This window comes from Semicossyphus pulcher, unplaced genomic scaffold (genome assembly GCF_022749685.1).
Source record: "Semicossyphus pulcher isolate SPU_LCO1_2020_fin unplaced genomic scaffold, fSemPul1.0.p SCAF_19, whole genome shotgun sequence".
Lineage (NCBI taxonomy): Eukaryota > Metazoa > Chordata > Actinopteri > Labriformes > Labridae > Semicossyphus > Semicossyphus pulcher.
The window spans coordinates 24,173,482-24,192,138 of record NW_027211692.1 but is presented as its reverse complement, the minus strand read 5'-3'; the positions used below and the strand labels follow the sequence as shown (position 1 = coordinate 24,192,138).

General features: G+C 41.8%; 1 protein-coding gene across 6 annotated transcripts in view; it reads right to left on the bottom strand.

The window, feature by feature from the left end:
• Positions 1-18,657, bottom strand: part of LOC138596893 (protein Aster-B-like) — a 64,911-nt gene that overhangs the window by 29,531 nt on the left and 16,723 nt on the right. For 4 of the 6 annotated variants that reach the window (XM_069668346.1, XM_069668348.1, XM_069668347.1 and 1 more), the window contains exon 1: positions 14,931-14,987. The exons of the other annotated variants lie outside the window; for them this stretch is intronic. In XM_069668346.1, coding sequence (XP_069524447.1) covers positions 14,931-14,953 — 23 coding nt within the window. In that variant the 5' untranslated portion in view covers positions 14,954-14,987. Of the gene's footprint in view, positions 1-14,930; positions 14,988-18,657 lie in introns of those variants that run through there. 6 annotated transcript variants of the gene reach the window in all.

The window sequence follows — 18,657 nt, the reverse complement described above, 5'->3', positions numbered from 1 at the left end:
TACGCAATAACTTACAGTTCCTGTGTCTTTCTTTTGATCTGCATGTTTGACACAGTAGCTGTGTTTATAACCTGTCCATCTCCTGAATGCAAGACAATTCTAAATTGCAGATTTGCTGTTCTTTTTCACCACAAGAAAACAAGAGTTGCTTTCCTGTCAGCGGTGGACTTAAGTTCATGAAGCCTGGGAAGTTGGTGATGGTCCTGGCTGGATCCTACACCGGGCGCTAAGCTGTCATCGTCAAGAATGTTGATGATGGCACAACCGGCCGTCCTTACAGCCACGCTCTGTTCGCAGGCACCGACTGTAAAGTGACCAAAACCATGGCCAAGAAGAAGATTGCCAAGAGGTCCAAGATCAAGGCCTTCGTTAAGGTGTTCAACTACAACCACCTCATGCCCATCAAATATTCCTCTGGACAAAACTGCTGTCAACACGGACGTCTTCAGGGACCCTGCTCTTAAGCGCAAAGCCAGGTGGAAGGTGCAAGACAGTCAAGAACAAGTGGTTTGTTCAGAAGCTCAGATTCTATATTCACTCGATTGCACAAATAAATACATAAATAACAAAAACAAAACAAGTTAGTTAATTACACTTTAGATAAAGAGCAGGTCTAGACTGTACCCTTTGTCCTATTATTCACAGAGGCTCAACATCAGTCCATCATGAGCAAGCACTTGGCAACAGTGGCAAGGACAAACTTCCTTTTAACATGCAGAAACCCCGAGCAGAAGCAGACTGATGGGTGAATAGGCATCTGCAGGGACTGGCTGGGCCCAGACCGTGGGATAAAGGGAGAGACATGCAACAATAATCTGAGTGTTCCCACCACTTAAAGGCCCGTTCTCCTGCAAGCAAAACACAGGAACCACGCAAACATAAACAACGATTGACAATTCTAAAGAGACAAAGATAGCATCCTCAAACAGTTGATCAGTGGTGCTTTTTTCCATATAATATAGTTTTTTTATAATGTGCTAAGAAGCAAACACACATTCACACTCCATCATGCAGGGAACGAGTGCCAGACTGAAAAGGCTGATGTTAAATCCAAACCCTGTAGGTCATAGGTCATTACACAAATAAAAAGCTAATATCGGTTGTCTGTAAAATATACAACAATGTGTTGCTTTATTGTAATAAGTAAAGTTATTTAAATGTTGTCTGAGGAGAAATAAACTTTGTGATTAAAGGCTGTGGTTAGGTAACAAATCCAAAACACTAAACCATTGTTACATAAAACAAAACATTAACAAACAGGATCATCTCTCTTACTTTGCCCTCTCCCTCCCAGAAATTGACAGGATTTCATCTGCAGGAACCCCCACTTGTTGTTTAGAGCAGATGAGGGATTCACGGATCACCTTGCTGTTCCAGACACACGGCCGAAAACAATAGGGACACGGATCCATCATCAGCAAATGGATGACTAAGCCCGATATCAGTCCTTCACACAACAGTTTGCTCTTTGAACCAGCACGGTGGTGTCGATAGAGGGAACATGCAGCTGGTGCTAGCCTGCACAGGAGCAGACAAAAGCTTCCATCACAGCTGCTTTGTTCCTAATAGCTTCATGAAACAAAACACGGAGAGTTGGACATAAAGCAAGAGTACCTGCCGGTGCATTATCTCTGGGCTGTAGTGCTCGGGGAATAAATGAAAGCACAAAGAGTCCTTCAGCTGTGGAACAACAGACACAGCTGGTTGCTACATGTGTAGCACTTGCCTATTACTACAGAACTTTGGTGGACTTTTATGATGCCATGAAGAAAAAACTATTCTATTCAATTTAAAAAAAGGCTGATTGCAGTGAAATATAGCAATCAAATAGACTTTGTCAGTGATGGTAAAGTTATATACTTATATGAAGGTTTGGGGAGTAACGCAATAGAAGTTACGGCGTTACGCAATTAGGATACAAACACGGCAACTGTATTCCGTTAGTTACAGAAAAAAAGAGGTTATTAGATCACAGATAAATATACTAAAAATGAGGATTGCTAGCAGGATTACAATTTTAAAGTACATTTTAATAATGAAGATTAAATAATACCAAAGATGCTCTATAACGCCACTGTCTCATTTCTAAACCGTCTGTCTGACAGCCTCTGATAATAACATGCAACTGTGCGCGCACGTTACGACACTTCACAACACTTTGCAACACACGTCTCACAAAACCACTCCTCAAAGTTGCCATCAACAGTCTACGGTTGCCATGACCTGTGGTGAAAAAAGTGCTTTCACAGGGTGGAAATGTCACCATAATGTTGTCTTCAGAGGAGAAAAAGGGAGCAACATCTCAGTACAGTGCAAGTAATACCTTCCGGATAATGCTGTCATTATCCAAGGATCTGACATCTAATTTAAAGAAACATAAGATAAGATAACATAAACCTTTATTTGTTCCACAACGGGGAAATTTACAGGTGAGACCAACCGCTAACGTTAGCTGTTAGCTTGTGTCTCTAGTAATACCGCGGCTGGGATGGTATGGGTTAAAACACAAGCTCCAGACTGGAATAAGTTTATAGCAGTTTACTTGAAGCTTGAGTGTGAAGTAGTGTGCATAACAATGTGCATAACAATGTGCATAATTACCGCTATTAATTTAAACGGGCTTTCGCGCATTACAAAAGTATTGAAATCGCTTTTCTCTTGTCTTTATTTGCAGATTTAGTATTGAAGTAATCCAAAAATATGTTACTTTAAAATTGTGACACTTGGATTAGGTTACTGATTACATTTTTTAACAGGTAATTAGTAACTGTATCAAAATACATTTTTAAAGTAACCCTCCCAACCCTGCTTATGTGTATATGTATATATAAACATATATGTTTTCAGCAGCACTCACATTAGCTCTGGTGCAAAAAAGCTGCATTGAAAGACCAGAAGGCTTCGATGATGTACTCCAGAGGGAGGGCTGACAAACAATTAAATAATTAAGAAGCTGTATCACTTAGAGCACTGCCCACAGAACTACAAAGCTCAATCAAACAGCAGCTTAGAATGAATATCACTATAGCAACAGGGAACAGAGAGAGTGGTTTAAATATTCAGGGTGTGTGACTAAATATACTTCACCAGCGAGAGATGCTGTCTGAGCGGGAAATACAGCAGGGAGGGAAGCGCCAGACGACGCATGACGGCCCAATCAGGGCTGAGTTTTTGCACGTTATGATCGATACTTCTGCATGCAAATATCCACAACGCACATTTTTATGGATATTTATCATTTATGTTTCATGTGCAATATTTCTTATATTCATTTGAACCTACAACATAGTTTGTGGTGTATGGCACTCAAATGGTTTTAAATGAAGCAGATGGGAAACATAACAAAAGAGACTTTATGAAACTGTGTGCTGAAATTTAGTTTAGCAAAATGTAAACTTACAGCTCCACAATGGGGTTACAGACAGGGATTCAGAGCTGATTTTGTGTCTGCATCTTGCAATGTTAACATCTTACTAGATCATTAAAACACTACTGTGTCATATTTTGTTCAGCACAGCATGTTCATTTGCATACTGTGCGAGAGGCATCAGTCCCAGAGGCTCAAGCACAGAGCTCATCTGCATCACAGAGCTGTGCACAGACACACAGACAGACGACTGACTTCAAGGTGTTGATCAGACGGGATCCCTGCATGTCAGAGTCACTCAAAGTAGGTCAACTTCTTACATACACAGTGAAAGAAGGAAAAAAAAGAGAAACAAGCTTGCTGCTTGCACCACTTTGTTACAGTCTTTTCTTTAAATAAGCTCTAAAGCTCTAAATCCAACCGGCTCAAGCTGTCCAATCATTCAGCTTCACAATAGAACAGAGTTCCGGGCCTTTCTGAGGGCCTCACTTGTTTTCACAGTTTTGCTGACCCTGGAAAATACCCATCTGGCTTTGGCCCTTCAGCTCCGCTCGGTTTGAAAAGGCCATGAGGAAAGCCACGCTCTCCAACAACCACTGCGCATGCCCACGCAGGACTGCGCATACAGCACACAGAGGCAGACGTAAACATGTGCATGCGTGTGGACACAGAGCATAAGAACATACACCCACGCACTGCAGAAATACACTACAGCTTACTCTACAATTATTTTAATGAAATGATACATTTAGCAACATCACACCTAATCTACCAAATGCTACAAATTAAATCACCTCAACAACAAATGCACACATTACATAATCAAACCCATCCCACCCCACCCATCCACTCTCCCTGCACATGCACACTGGCACTAACACACACCCTCACACATGCATATAAGAGCCCGTCATACCCCTGCTGGTAGACACAGTCCCTCAACACCTCGCCGTAGCAGCCCTCAAGGCAGCGGCAGCCCTCGTTGGCCACCGTCACACACTCAAACACAACCATGTCCTCGTAGTCAGCCCCCAGAAATGAGCTGTTCATCCAGCGGATCATCCCAAGGACTACCGATGCACTTTTCCTTTCTCTCTCAGGGTAAAATAAGAAAGGTAGCCGGACAGATAAATAGAGAACGAGAGAGGGAGAGAGAGGGAGAGAGAAAAGATGGAAGAGGCAGGCAGGCAGATTTTCTTTAGCAGGCTTAGGGCCACTGATCTTCCCCGGCCAGCTCTGATCTCCTAATAACCAGCTTACATCGCCCTTAACACCACCTGCCAAAGAAGAGGCATTGGTGGTCTGAGGTGCAGCTGCCCTCCCCTTGGATTCTCCTTCTAAATAGTACATGTTGATTCTGCCAAGCAGGGAAACTAATCATGATGCAGCCTCCATGTTATTCTGCTTCCACGCAGGCAGGTAGGCAGGCTGTCGTTCCCGGCACTAACCTGGTCGTAGCCATGAAGAGAGCCGCTCCGCAGCGATCAGCCCTTTTCAAACGGCTTCATTCACGCAGCGGGAGCCGTGGATGAGGCATGGAAGGGAGGAGAGGGGGAGGAGGTGGAGGAGGAGGAGGGGGGTGAAGGAGAGAAGAGAGAGGGATGAGGGATAAAGGGGAGGAGGGTGGACACGATCTTGAGCATGCCAGGAGGATGCCGGGAAAAGGAGGAGGCAGCGGACGCAGCAGAGGGAGATAAAAAAACAAAACGTATTTTCCTGATAGATGGAGGGAAACCACTGAAACTGTCTGTCTTTCTTCCTCTTCTTCACTCTCTCCTCCTTTGTCTAATTGAAGCTTATGAGGTCCCGTTCTCTTGAGCACCTGCACTTGTCCATTCCTCCTTTTTCCTCCTCCGGTATCCCAGCCGTTGGATCATCTGCCTGATTACTGCATCCGCTAGAATCCAAGGAAGGCTGTTCTCTCGCGATTTCAGCCCCCTCGTTCACAGAATTTCACGGCTGTAGACTCACAATAGATGGAGAGAGATCGAGGGAGAAAGCGCAAGCTGATAGAGGGAGAGAGAGAGAGAGAGAGAGACGGAGAGACGGAGCAAATGAGAAAAGAGATGGCTTTCACTTTGAATTCCACCTCTACTTGGTGCTGGTGCACTGAGCCCGCTGCTCCCTCAATTATTCATGTTTCATGAATGGAGGGGCTGACATCACCGGCATTCAGGTCACTTTACATTCGAAGCTCCCTCTAAATCACACAATAAGGTAGACCAGGCTTTGTGGTAAACACAATTCATGGTTTCACACAGACACACACACACACACACACACACATACACTCACTCACTCGTATAAATCTAGTTAATTTAACAAAAAAAGTATGTTTGTAATGTAATGAAAGTATGACACATTCAACTTAAAATTCAGACAATAATCAAAATGAGATCTTTTGAATGTGGAAGAACATTGAATCAAAGGTGTCAGGAAGACGGTTCTCTGAAAACAAATACATTAAAAGCATTTATTGTGTGTTGTATCCCGCCTATATCCAACAAGTAATTGACAAAACTAATATTAACTTAAAGGAGAAATTGGCCCCTGGAAAAAGCCACTGTGAGTCAAAGCTGGTGTTCTCTGTAATCGATAGAAGCAATAATGTGAAATTGAAATTGAAATTGGCGGCATAGCTGTGGAGAAAGTTGTACAAACAGCTTGTGGTTTCGTCCATTCTACGTTCCTACAACACCCAGCATGCATTGCGCCCCTCCCTCTTAAAGGAACGGCCCAGTGAGAGACGCTGGAGTGAAATACTACCGTTTCACTGCAGGCAATGGCTCAGAGCGATATGACGAGAATATACCGGTGGATCATCTAAAAAATCTACATTTCAAACCTGACAATTTTAAACAAGACATGACATCGGAGGCGGGCCTCCTAGATTGAGGAAGTGTATTAAAGCAAGCTCCCTGGCCTCCACCAGATAGCACATTTTACGTAGTCTGGCAGAGGTTTTCCAGGGCCCACTGGAGAAGCAGATAGCGTCCTCCAAAGGCACAGAGCAAAATTGCATTTCTTTTTTACCATAACGGCATTAGCTCATAATCATCATAGGACTGAGTTTGAAAATTGGCCAACTGGCCCTTTAAGTATTTTGTGATTTCACCATCTCAAGAAACCACTGATATTGAACTTTGTGGCATGGTAAATACAAATTAAAAAAAAAAAAAGTGAAATTTTATCCATTGTGTATCACAAGCATGTGTAAGCAAGTGTCACCCCCCAGGAATCTGCATTCTAATGCACCACCAAGTGCTCAATTCACTTAATTTCCCTGGTTTTGTATTTAAAGGAACAAGTGCAGCGTTAACTTAATATACTCCTAAATACAAGGAATGTAGGAAAGGAATTCAACTTAGGATGAACCTAGCCTGCTCTTGGGCAGTGTAAAGATTTAATTTTAATAATAAATTCATAAAAGTTAAATATTTTACTATTTTGATGTTTCATTTGAGCATGTTCCAAATTAGATACATTTCTATACCTGGTATGTTCAAGGTGTAAATAATCAGATCACAGTAAAAGCTCAGATATAAATAAGACTGATGAGGGCAAAGTGCGCTTCCATTTAGCTGCTTGTGTTTTGTGCAATACCGTGGCATTTATGTCCGTTATACAAGGAAAAATGTCTGCTGAGAATAAAGTGCATACAGTGTATACAAATCTGAGTTTAAAAATATCATTTGAAATAAAAAATGTCACACAAATATGTGGGTATATCAGGAATTCCTCTTTACACACAAAATAACAAGCACTTCTTGTGATACTTGTTATAAGTCTGAAACACAATATGCAGCAGCTTGGTAGTTTTGGTATTTCAGGCCTAATGTCAAACATCCACACAAGTCAATCAGCTCTTGCAAGAAAATTTCACGCATACCCTGAAAGGCTTTATCCACAGAGCTGAACTGGGTGTCCAACATGTGTTACACTGGATTACACACTGGAAAATAAAGTTCTATTTAGTTAAAAAAATCAAACTATGGCCGACATGTTTAACTAAATCATAGGCTGATTTTGATGTTTCATTCGAGCCTGGGATTTCATTGTATGACAGTTCTGCACTGTTTGTTCTATTCTGAGTGACGTCTTCTTAACCCTAAAACCAACAGATTGTTCTCATGAAAGAGCCAAGAAAGGTAATTTTAAGGTAATCCATCCACACACACATAAAGATTACCGCAGCCACCTCTGCCTCTCTATAAAGAAGCAAACGGAGCCCTGAGCTGTGCTGTTGGAAAGACTTGACCCCGGGGCTGCAGCAATGCTGGCTGCCTCTGTGGGAGCGCCGAGCGGAGCCGTGCAGCGGAACAAAGGGAGCTGGTCCACTGAGCCGGACCACTGTGTGCCCAGATAAGCCTGCCCAGCCTCACACCAACAACTGACCTACTTAGAGGACCTCTGCGCCCGTTGTTGTTGCACCCAGGGGACACGCGAATGGTCAAATTGACCACACACTCAGAATTATGTTAGTAGTGAGCAGCCACTGGCACTTTTTGATTACAGACTGCACATGCTTGAATCACTTCATTTTCCTCTTAATTAATTAATCATGGTGCATATTAAAGCCAAAAACACCCCAAATGTTAAAGACTCCAACAAAATTTCTAGATTTTTTGAGCAGAGGGCGTGCTGTTTACAGAGTTGTCATAGCAACATCAATGTGGCGACGCCTGGCTGGGTCGGAAATGTCTGTCAGCCAGACTGCGTCTCAGCCGTGCAGTTACCATGGCAGCTCATCAAGCCATTCATGTGCACCGCTACTTGAAGTGTTCCCAACTAGAGGGAGAAAGAGAGAGCTGAAAGAGGGTGTGTGTTAGTGTTTGTGTTTGTGTGCGTTAGGGGCTTATGCTGCTGCATGAAGCATGAACACATACAATTAGTTATCTACAAAGCCCTGGAGTTTAAGTGCACTTTGCTGTGAACATGGTCAGAGTGAAAGGAGTTATCAGCAAGGCCATGACGGCTGATATCTCTATTTTACTTATAGCAAGAAGATTAGACACAACACTGTGATACACCTGTGTGTCCATACAGAACAAAAAACAAGCAAATACAGAGTAAAACTTCTGCATGCATGTCGCTACATTTGCTCAAACTATTTAACTCCATTCCCGCGAGCTTTACTTTAACATTTAGTCCCAGGCTTAATTAAAATGCTTAATTATCCTCGAAGTGTGGCAACTTAACATAGACAGGCCTGAAACAATTTTTGGGTTCTCATTGAAGCTACGACCTGCTGTACCTCTGGGTACAAGAACCTGTTTTAAAAGCAGCTATAATTAAACACGCTGATTTAAATTCAAGAGCACATCTCAGCCCGGTGAGGTAATTCAAGGACTTGTTGGAGATGTCAGAGAGGGGCAGGAGGGGACAGGAAACTGGCAACCGGATTAAGCCCCAGTGGGACACGTTGTCCCAGAGGCACGGGACCCAGTCGCTGCCATCTGCAGGGGATATATAGACGGAAGGAAGCAGGATTGGTGACAAAGAGCCCTGGGCAGAGAATTAGATAGTTGTTTAATGCGATATTGGAAAAAGGGTAAAAAAAAAAAACAGGTGGAGGTGTACAGGTGATTTTGAACACTTGTTTCATCTAAGACAGCCAACTCAGTGCTTTGACATAGGATGACAAGGATAAATAAATGACTCAGTTTGTTGTATTGTTTTTCCCTAGTATATAGTATTGTATGACGGCTGCAGGTGTGTTATTTACCTAATGCATTAATCAAAGACTGATCCACCTGCACCGGACACAGCTGTGGCACAACATTAAATCATTACTCCACTCCTTAGCCTCCTCTCCTTTACAATCTCACAGAAAAAAAATTACACTTATTAATGGAGACACTTTCCAACATCTGTGACCTTTCAGACGATTGCTCACTTTGGATGTTTTTAGTCTATATATCCCCTTTAGGAGGCTTTGTTCTTCCAGTTCTCTCTATTCTAATGGGAAAATAAGCACATCACTTCACTATGAAACTTTCCTTTTATGCATTGAGATATAAATATTTCTCTCAGGCTTTGTACTATTATGGACTCAATTGGTGCGAATAATTATTCCAACCTACTTTTGGTGGTTTGGTGAGTCAAAGAACTGTGTGGTTTTGTTTCACTGATGTGTGATGATGATGTATTATTGCTCCTTTCTGGAGCATGTTTAATGCATACATTAAATGTATATTGTATATACACTGGATATATACTTCACTGAATATATAATTCACATATTTACTTATTCTGTATATATAATCCACCTTTAACATATTTTGTATTTTGTTATTTATATTTCCTATATTTGTCTTACTTCTAGTCTGTATATGAGCAACTGTAAAGCCCGAATTCCCCTCCCAGGATTAATAAGGTATTTCTGATTCTGATAACTGCCATGCTCAATGACTTTAATTAATACTTAAAATGTTTCTGTATCTGTTATAAAGGCAGAATTTAACTGAATTTTCCTATACACCTGTCCATATGTATACACAGCTCATGCACTACATAAAACTTAGAACAACATCATTTATATAAAACAAGCTTTGTGATCATACCATCAATGGGGAGATTATACTTCAATTTTTCTTTTTTTTTCAGAAATTTTACATAATTGTAAGGTGCAGCCCTACCCACAACTGTATATACAAAGTATGTATCATCTGACTCCATCTTTGAATATTAAAGTTGTAATCTCTAATATCTCCATCTATTTGCCTAAGGCAAATAAACTGCAGGAGCACACATCTCAGATATCCAGACGGTGTTGCATGTGTGAGGTCCACGGTTGGCTCTGGTTGTAACTCTTGACTTTCTTTTTAGACTGTTTGGCTTCATCTGAGCGTCAAATTTGTTTCATTTTCTTAGGATTTTCACTTATTTTTGAAGTTATATCTGTAGTCATCGATCTTTCCTTTGTTTGTTCAGCCATAGTAGATTACTGTTTACTCGCAACACTTGCAGAGAGCAAGTGTGCCGCTTGTGATTTTTTTCTGCGAAAGTTGCCACCAACAGCCAGTCCATAATTCTGTAAGCAAAGGCTTTCATCAGTGTGCCATAGGCTCAATTGTGTTACCTCACCGCGATAGATAGCAAGTAAATTTAAATGAAAATCTTCGAGATTACTTTTAATATTCGTATCAAAATGCGTCAATCAAAGAAAGAAATTAACTTTTTAATTAACCAAGTACTTATTTTGACTGCTATGAGGTAATCTTTCACATGTAGCTGTTAATGCTAAATGTGTTAGCACATATAATAAAACACAGTAGCGGTGCTAAACTGTCTGCTACAGGTAGATAAGTTAAAGTAATGATCCTTTCAGTGTCACGGGCAGAGAGCAAAGCTTTATATGAATACAATTGCTGGTATGTGACACTTTTATGTACACACAAACATATGTTAGGGAGAATGGGTTTGAAAAACAGAAGGCTGTATTTTGCTTGTTTACAGTAGCGGTTAGGATTCAGAGGCAGGGAGGAGGGGGAACAGGTTCTGGTTGTTCTTCTAAAAAGCTTAATGGAAAATGGCCTTGTTGTTTGGACAGGCTTAATTTGAGCAACAAGTGTATGGAACTCTAATGCAAATTCCTTTCATTAGACATCCATCAGGGAGAGACGCACATGACTGGCTGTCCCTGAACGCAGCAGTCAGTCCATTCATAATGAGGCTGATGGAGTCGGATGGGTACATGGATATCCCCTCCCACAGACCTGTTGTAAAAGTTGCTTTCAACTTACTGCCCCACTTTGTCTGACAATGTTTTTATAAACACATTATATAATTACTGTCGCATTAATGCAAATATGACAACCCTTACTAGTTGTCCTCCTTTGTTATCATTATACTCAATGACATATAGACACAATTCTTTTATAATTACGAGCTATGCAAGTATATACTTTCTTCATTGACCATCAATCTTTGCAAAATCCATACATCTTCATTAACATCCTCTCAGATCCTTATGATAGATCAAGCTAGTTATATTTGGTTCTGGAAGAGGAGAGCGGTGGGGAACAATACGGAGCATAATCAGTGATGACAAATGGCTTGTGGGGAGGATGCAGTAAAAAAAAAAAAAGGGGGACAGAGGATGAAAAATAGAGAGAGAGAGAAAGAATTAATAAGCTGTGGCCAGGGGGGAAACAATTCTGCGGCTTCTCTTCACTGCAGAGCCCCTGCTGTGAACCTGGAAGTCCATTGTGGTCCTGTCTGATGGTGCAGTGCTTTATCTGTAAGGCTGCAGGTGGTTCCAAGCCTCCCTGTCCATTCCTTACAAACTCGTGTGGACATATCATGCTTCTGTTTTCACAATAAATACTTTTGCTTAAGGCAAGGGACTCGATCATCACATCTGAAGACCATATTAGATCTAGAGGGACAGCTGCTCCACTTATAGATAACTTACAATTAAAGCAGAAAGTCCTTTCCTTCTGAAATTAATCTTTTTGGTGCAGAAGCCTCTGAGCCACAGAGTCACTCCAAAATAGCCAAGAGAGACATTAGTAGCTCAGCATTACAGTACAATCAGCAGTACACGCCTGGGGATGAGGTTTGCATAGATGTATGTATTAGAGGATGTGAATTGTCCATGCATATGTTGGTGGCTTCCAAATGTCTTTGATGTTCTGTTTGTGTTTATGACAGCATGTACACCTCATTGTGTATGCACGCAGTTTGTGCACATGTTCGTGTAGACAGATGTACACTCCTGGTTGTGACAGAGATAAAAGCTGCAGTCTCATGGGGATGCACAAGCAGAACTCCTGGATGGAAGACTTCACTACAGCGTTCCACTCCTCTGCTTCACTGCTGGGTGTGAACCATGAAGTAGAGAATACCCTGCAAGTTGCTCGCTCTGATTGACATTGATCAATAAGATAAAGCAGCTCAACACTTGACCGGACAAGTTTGTGGTAAAAATACACACAGGCACTTATGTATGCAAGACTGCGCTCACAGTCAGTCCAACTGTCCTGCAGCAACAAACGGCTTGTCCCCTGTGCCACGTGCAGAGAGTAAGCTCCAGCTCCAGCCTGCTGTCAGCGCCTTGCTGTTGCTACAGCTGCTGCTGATGGCTGTGTGTGCACATCTGTGTCTCAGTGCATGTGTTTGTAAGTGTGTGTATATGTGTCCAGATTTTAAGTCGCACCAAATGTCATATCAAGAGCAAACATCCCCACTGTGGGGCCACTGCCAAATTCTGAGCAATCTCCCTCTCTCACACTCACACGCACGCATGTTTGCCCTCACGGTCTCTCACCCTCTCTCTCTCTCTCCCTCTTCTTATCTCCTTCTTGTCTTCCGACAAGTAAGTAATGCTGCAAAAAATATCCCCTCACCCTGGCTCTCAATCACAGCAGGCACTGTGACAAACATACACCCAACAGGGCAGCCTGGTTTCCAATCTGAAAACTTGTTGACGCTCACTTCCCTTAGGCTCAACTTAAGAGTATATATTAAACAAATATTATTATTAAGACTTAAATGTATTTTACACTCCTATTGTTTCCATCCAATCTGTTGAATATGTACTACCCTCCTTAGTTTATTACACTCAATAATTATAACTGCAATTATAAAAGTACTACAAGCCTGACTGCTGATGGAAATCACACCATTTTAACCTTTCATGCTTCTGCCAGAGCGTTAGACCATGTCCATAATGGTTAAGAACTTTTTTTTATAGTAGGTTGAGATGACATATGCTTTGATGAATCTTGTTGTCGACATGAAGGTCTGACAATTAGATTATTTACTGCATATGTAGCATCTGTGAGCAGCTATACATTCAAAGCGCTTCACCAGCTAAAGCTTACCTGTGGGTTAGAAGACAATTAAATTCTAAGTGCGAAATCTTTGCACTAATAAAAAAAAACCTGTCATAGACTAAAAGAATAATTGTCCAGTAAATCAAGGATATGGACAGCTCTAAATCAGTTAAACCACTGTGTCTGGTGAGGATAAATAAGCTGCTATATCCAGTTATCAGCTGCTGCTTTAACACGCAGGACAACAAAAGTGCTGATTGAGGTATTGATTGATGGAATGACCTCTCGGTCATGCCGTTTTGCCTACGTAGCAGATTGTCTCTGAGAGAATACCTTATCATTATCACTTGTTTCTTCATTGATTTCCCCTTTTAAGGTAGATTAAAACTGTTGAATAGAAGCTTTTTTTCTTTCTACAAACCCAGTTTTGATTAACATACTGTAATATTTGTATTTCTGTAGAGCAACTACAAAAAACTATACATATACACTGTTACATAATCTGACAGCGTGGCTTGCACGCTATACCCAGCTAGCCAGCCAGCTCGCCTCCATGTGTAAGAGACTATGAGATGCTAACAGATGGCTGTTCACTGTTAAAGTAACCTGTGTCTATCAGGGTGACGCAAACAGATTAAGTGACGACAGACTCAGGTCTAATAGTGTTTCAGTGTGACAGAATGATAAAGAGGCCCTACTCATCTGAGACTCACACATTATCGGGCTGATAGATTGACTGACAGTATGCACTCAATATGATTATTTCTATGGAGCCCTTAGAGGGAAATGTTCAAAGCTCCTGTCTATACCCTTAAGAAAAAAAGACTGGAAGATTAAGCAACAGATTTGAGAGGATAAAAAATAAGAAGAGGACAGAGAAGAGAGGGATGTAAATGAGAGGATGACACAGACAAATATAGAGAGAATGAAAGAAAGACAGACACTTAAGGGAATAGAAGAGGTCCTCATGAAAGTGAGACGGAAGGAAGCGGGACGCACGTTGCCGAAACTGCTCCCCCTCTGTTTTTTTTTTCCTCCTGCAGTGCTCTGTAATTCGTCTCTAAAAATATCAGGCAAGAGGAGGAGGAGCATAAACAAACACAAGGGGAGGAGAGGAGAGAAGGAGGGAGGATGGATAAGTGCACAGAGAGAGCATAATGTAGCGAAACAGGTTGAAAAAGAAAGTGAGAGTAAGGCCACCTGGATGTGGATCTGTTTGTGCATGTGATGAGCGAACGGGGAAAACAAGCGAGAGCGAAAGCCGGGGAGAGACAGAGGGAGCATGTGCCTGCTCTTTTCCAGGCAGCCACGTGAGTGCTTCTCCTCAGCTGCTCCGCTCACACTGAGCCCGCCAGAGGGGAGCAGAGCAGGGTCGCCACAGTCAAAGAGAAAAAAAAAACAGACTGGCCTACACTGGCTGCACTGGATACGCTGGTCAGAGCTTAGTGGTGTCCTGATCTAGCCTGTATTACAAAGTGGCAATAGAGATTTACATAACCATATAGAAATGCATGGGTGAAGGTGGAGACACAAATGTATCTAATGTGCTCTTTTATACCCTATAGATATTTGACAGCCTTGCAAAGAGATCATGTAGTGTTGGAATAATGTACGTCAGCACAGCCAAAGTCGCAAGAAACACCAGAAAATGGTCACAGACATTTAGCCACAGGCAGGGGTGTGCTTTGCATAACTGACAGCCTTACAGCTAAACAGAAAAACAGGTTACACACACACAAGGAAAACACACAAAGAGCCTATGCATACTGTCTGTTGAGCCTTACCAGGCGAGCTTGAAGCCTTTCATTAGTACAGTGAGGAGTGTCTGACGTCCATAGCGTGTTGTGGGCACTGGGCTGCCCGTTCACACCGCCGCATGCTGACTGACAGCCGGCCAAAGCTTCACCTCCCATACACAGAGCAGGAGAGATGCACGCAGGGAAGAAGGGAGGAGTGGATGCAGAGACAGATGGACGGTTGGAGACCAAAGTCTGGAAGGATGATCCTCAGCTTTGCCCACCTTTCCGCTACATTCCGTCGTTTGTATGGAGATGCCGCAGTGCTGAGCAATTGTGCCAGAAAATCACACCTCCCTGGGGTTCTTCAGTTTTCCCAAAAGAGAAGGAGGTGACCTGCGCCGCAATATTCACAACGCAAACTGCAGCATGCAGCAGAAGCAGCAGGGCTAACAAATGCAAATAAATGCCAACATGGCTGGCCGCCGTTTTTTTTCTGACTCTTTCTTTCCTATCAGGCTCTCTCACTGCCCCTCAGAGCTACTGTTTGCTCGCTCAAACTCTCTCTGTCTCTCCCTCGGTCTCTGCTGCGGATGAAAGCTGCACTTGCTGCGCTCACAGTGAGCAGGCGCAGGATCACTACCCCCCTTCTCCCTCCCTCCCTCCCTGCTGCTCCTGCTCTCTCTATCCTCTTCCCTAGATGGCTCTCTTTCTCTATTTCTCTCCAAAAGATAAGCCTAGCTTTCCCAGTGTGCAGGACCAGAGCAGGATAGTGGCCTCTGGCCATAACATCCTCTGTGCAATGACCCCCACCCCGACCCCCACCTCCCCCCTCCATGATGTGTATGAGAAGGGTATTAAGAAGGGGGACCTGCTGCAATTCTTTCCACTTGTATTGGACTCGGGCCCTGATCAGTGTCAGCAGCTAACCCCGTTAATCTCTTAATGCATTGAGTGCTGGGGTACTCCCCGTGTTTATAGCTGTGTGCTGTGTATGTGTTCTGCATAGATAATGAATCAGATGGACAGCATGGTGACTCAGCTTGCTTAGTTGGCTACTAAGCGTTTTATAACTGCATTAACCTGAATCTAAAACTAACCAGGGCTTTTTGTCAACTGTCCCTCTTTATCTAATTGACTGGCCAGTCAAACTTTGGATTTCTCCACATTCTGAAACTGTGTTTATTGCTCTCTTATAACACGTTTTTCTGTCCCTTAAAACTCAGGACAAATAGATGTATGGGCTGGATTTAACTGTGTGTTTTTGTGTTTAAATATAAGCTGCAAATGTTAGCATGTCTGGCTAGGTCAGGCTAACAGTAAGGTAGGAAAAAACACCTACTAAACTATACCTACCAAAAGAAAATACAAATTTATCAGAAATGTGAGAAACAACATAGTCTTCTGGTTGCCAAACTCATACCTTATGGTATTAAAGTTTTTAGCCTACTCGTGGAATTTTAGCTTTAAAATTAGCTTCATGCTAGCCAGCTAAAGCTCATATAATCTGTTACCTGCAGTTGTCATATCGGATGACAAAGTCACATACATAAGCTGCCGAGTTTTGTTTACATGACATTGAAGTACCATGGTGTAATACCTAGCAGTAAATATCAACCCAACAACATTATGTGCCATGTGAGTGTGACAAGTTTGAAGGTGTCTCAACAGTAACTGTAAGGGGGTGGGGTTTGTGAATGGTCAACTGTTTTAAATAGTGATTTAAAAATACTTCTAACAATGAGAACAACAATCTGAATATATTACTCTATTTTTGTAATGGATTGCCTATATGCAATCTTAGTCTACAAGCGGTTGCTTAATCTCTTACCACTTCAGGACACAGAGGTCATAGAGCAACCCACCATTCACTTCAACAGAAGCTATCATCAAAAACAATGGCCGACCTGACCACAGTTACTGGGTCAGGGTGCAGCACATTCTTTCTGTTTAATCTCCTTAAAGAGCTGCACATTACAAATTACACCTCATTAGGGATCACTTATACCAGCTCAAACCACTCACTACCATCAGAACTGACATTATGGTTGACCTGCCAACATAATCACAAATACAAGCATACGTGCTCTGAAGATTGAGATATTTTATTTGTCATTAAACTGACCGATGGAGTATATTTAACCTTTTGTCCGTATTGATTCTATTGATTTTTAATAGATACTCCTTTGTTGGGGTGATTTGTTTAATGATGGCAATAAACAGAAAAACAATAAGTGCAGGGCATTAAAAAGTTTTTATTCAGTTGATGTTGCTGAGTCACTGAGCTCTAGTCACTCATTCTTCTATATTCAGATGCACTACTTCTGCCCATAGTCCAGCATGCCAGGGATACATGACAGCGTTGCGAACAGGGCCTGAATCTACTACAGCATTTGACCCCAGGAATTCTATATAACATACATTTTGAAACTGCCAATCACTGTGGCAAACACAAGGCTTGTTAGATGCCAAGGTAAATGGTATTCATTCCTTCTCAAGGGGATATTCAGGTTTTCATTCAGAGAAGTGAAACCAAGACAGAAGTGCCAAAAACTGCAGTTCCTCAAGTGGCCACTCGAGGCTGGCTCCAAAAGCAAGGCAATCCCCATTAGGCGCCATATTAAAATTCAAACTTTACATCACATTTAAACATGTTTACAGCCTGGTACAAAAAATCTTATGGTCTATAAAGCTTCTTCATCTATTCATGACAACTGTATGAGGGTTGGACTTTTATACAACTCACCTGATTTAGTTATACAAGACTTAAAGTTATGCATAATTAGGGGCTAGCAGCTTTAAGTGACAGTTGGACGCCACTAGCTGTCTGCTAGTCACTCAACGTGTTGCCATGTTTGTTTTGTTGCTGCCTTCTGGGGATTTTTCATGCAAATATTAAACAAATACTGTTGCTGTAGGGTGTATTGAAATGACTGTGCTCCAGCTATTTTCCAGTGAGTGAAAATCTAGTATTACATCATTTAAATCTTAGCACTAATTAGCAGGTGTATATGCTTGGCTCACCACACCTGGCTAGTTATCGTGTTCAGTGTTTATCGTACATTGACTTATTGGCGGTGGCCGGTGCCTCGGAACGAGGTGTGGCCGCTTTAATGGACAGTTGGCCTGCCGCTAGCTGTATGCTAATCCTCTGTTAAATCAGTCACTAAACTTGTTTGCATGTTTGTTTTTTGAGGCCTTTTGTGGATTTTTGTTATGCAAATATATAGGGCCCCAACTAACAACTATTTTGATAATCGATTAATCTGTCGATTATTTCTACGATCAATCAATTATTAATCAGATAAAAAGAAAACAAGCTCCATTTTAGTATAGCATTATATTCAAAACACAAACATATTATATCTTGTTTTCTTGTATAATGCAATGTTAATATATCAATTATGTAACTCAATATCTTGTAGATTTACTTAATAATTTCACATGTAAAAGGAAAGTACAGTCAAGGCCACTATAATAAAAAAGGACATAGGGGATGCAGCCATTAACTAAGTATAATTGGAAATGTAACCAACCAATTGCGAATAAATAAAAGATTCACTTTACTCCTTCTCTGGCTAATGGCATGAAATATTCAAAAAAAACTCCATAACGTTATGTTACACTCCAGAGTCTCTCCCACTGAATTTCAGCGAATTAGCGCTAGATTAGTGTCCGTTCTGACGGACAAACACACGATTACAAGTTAATTTAAACACAACGTGATGGACAGAAATACTCTCCGTTAGTTTTCTCTCCATTTCAGATTAAAAGA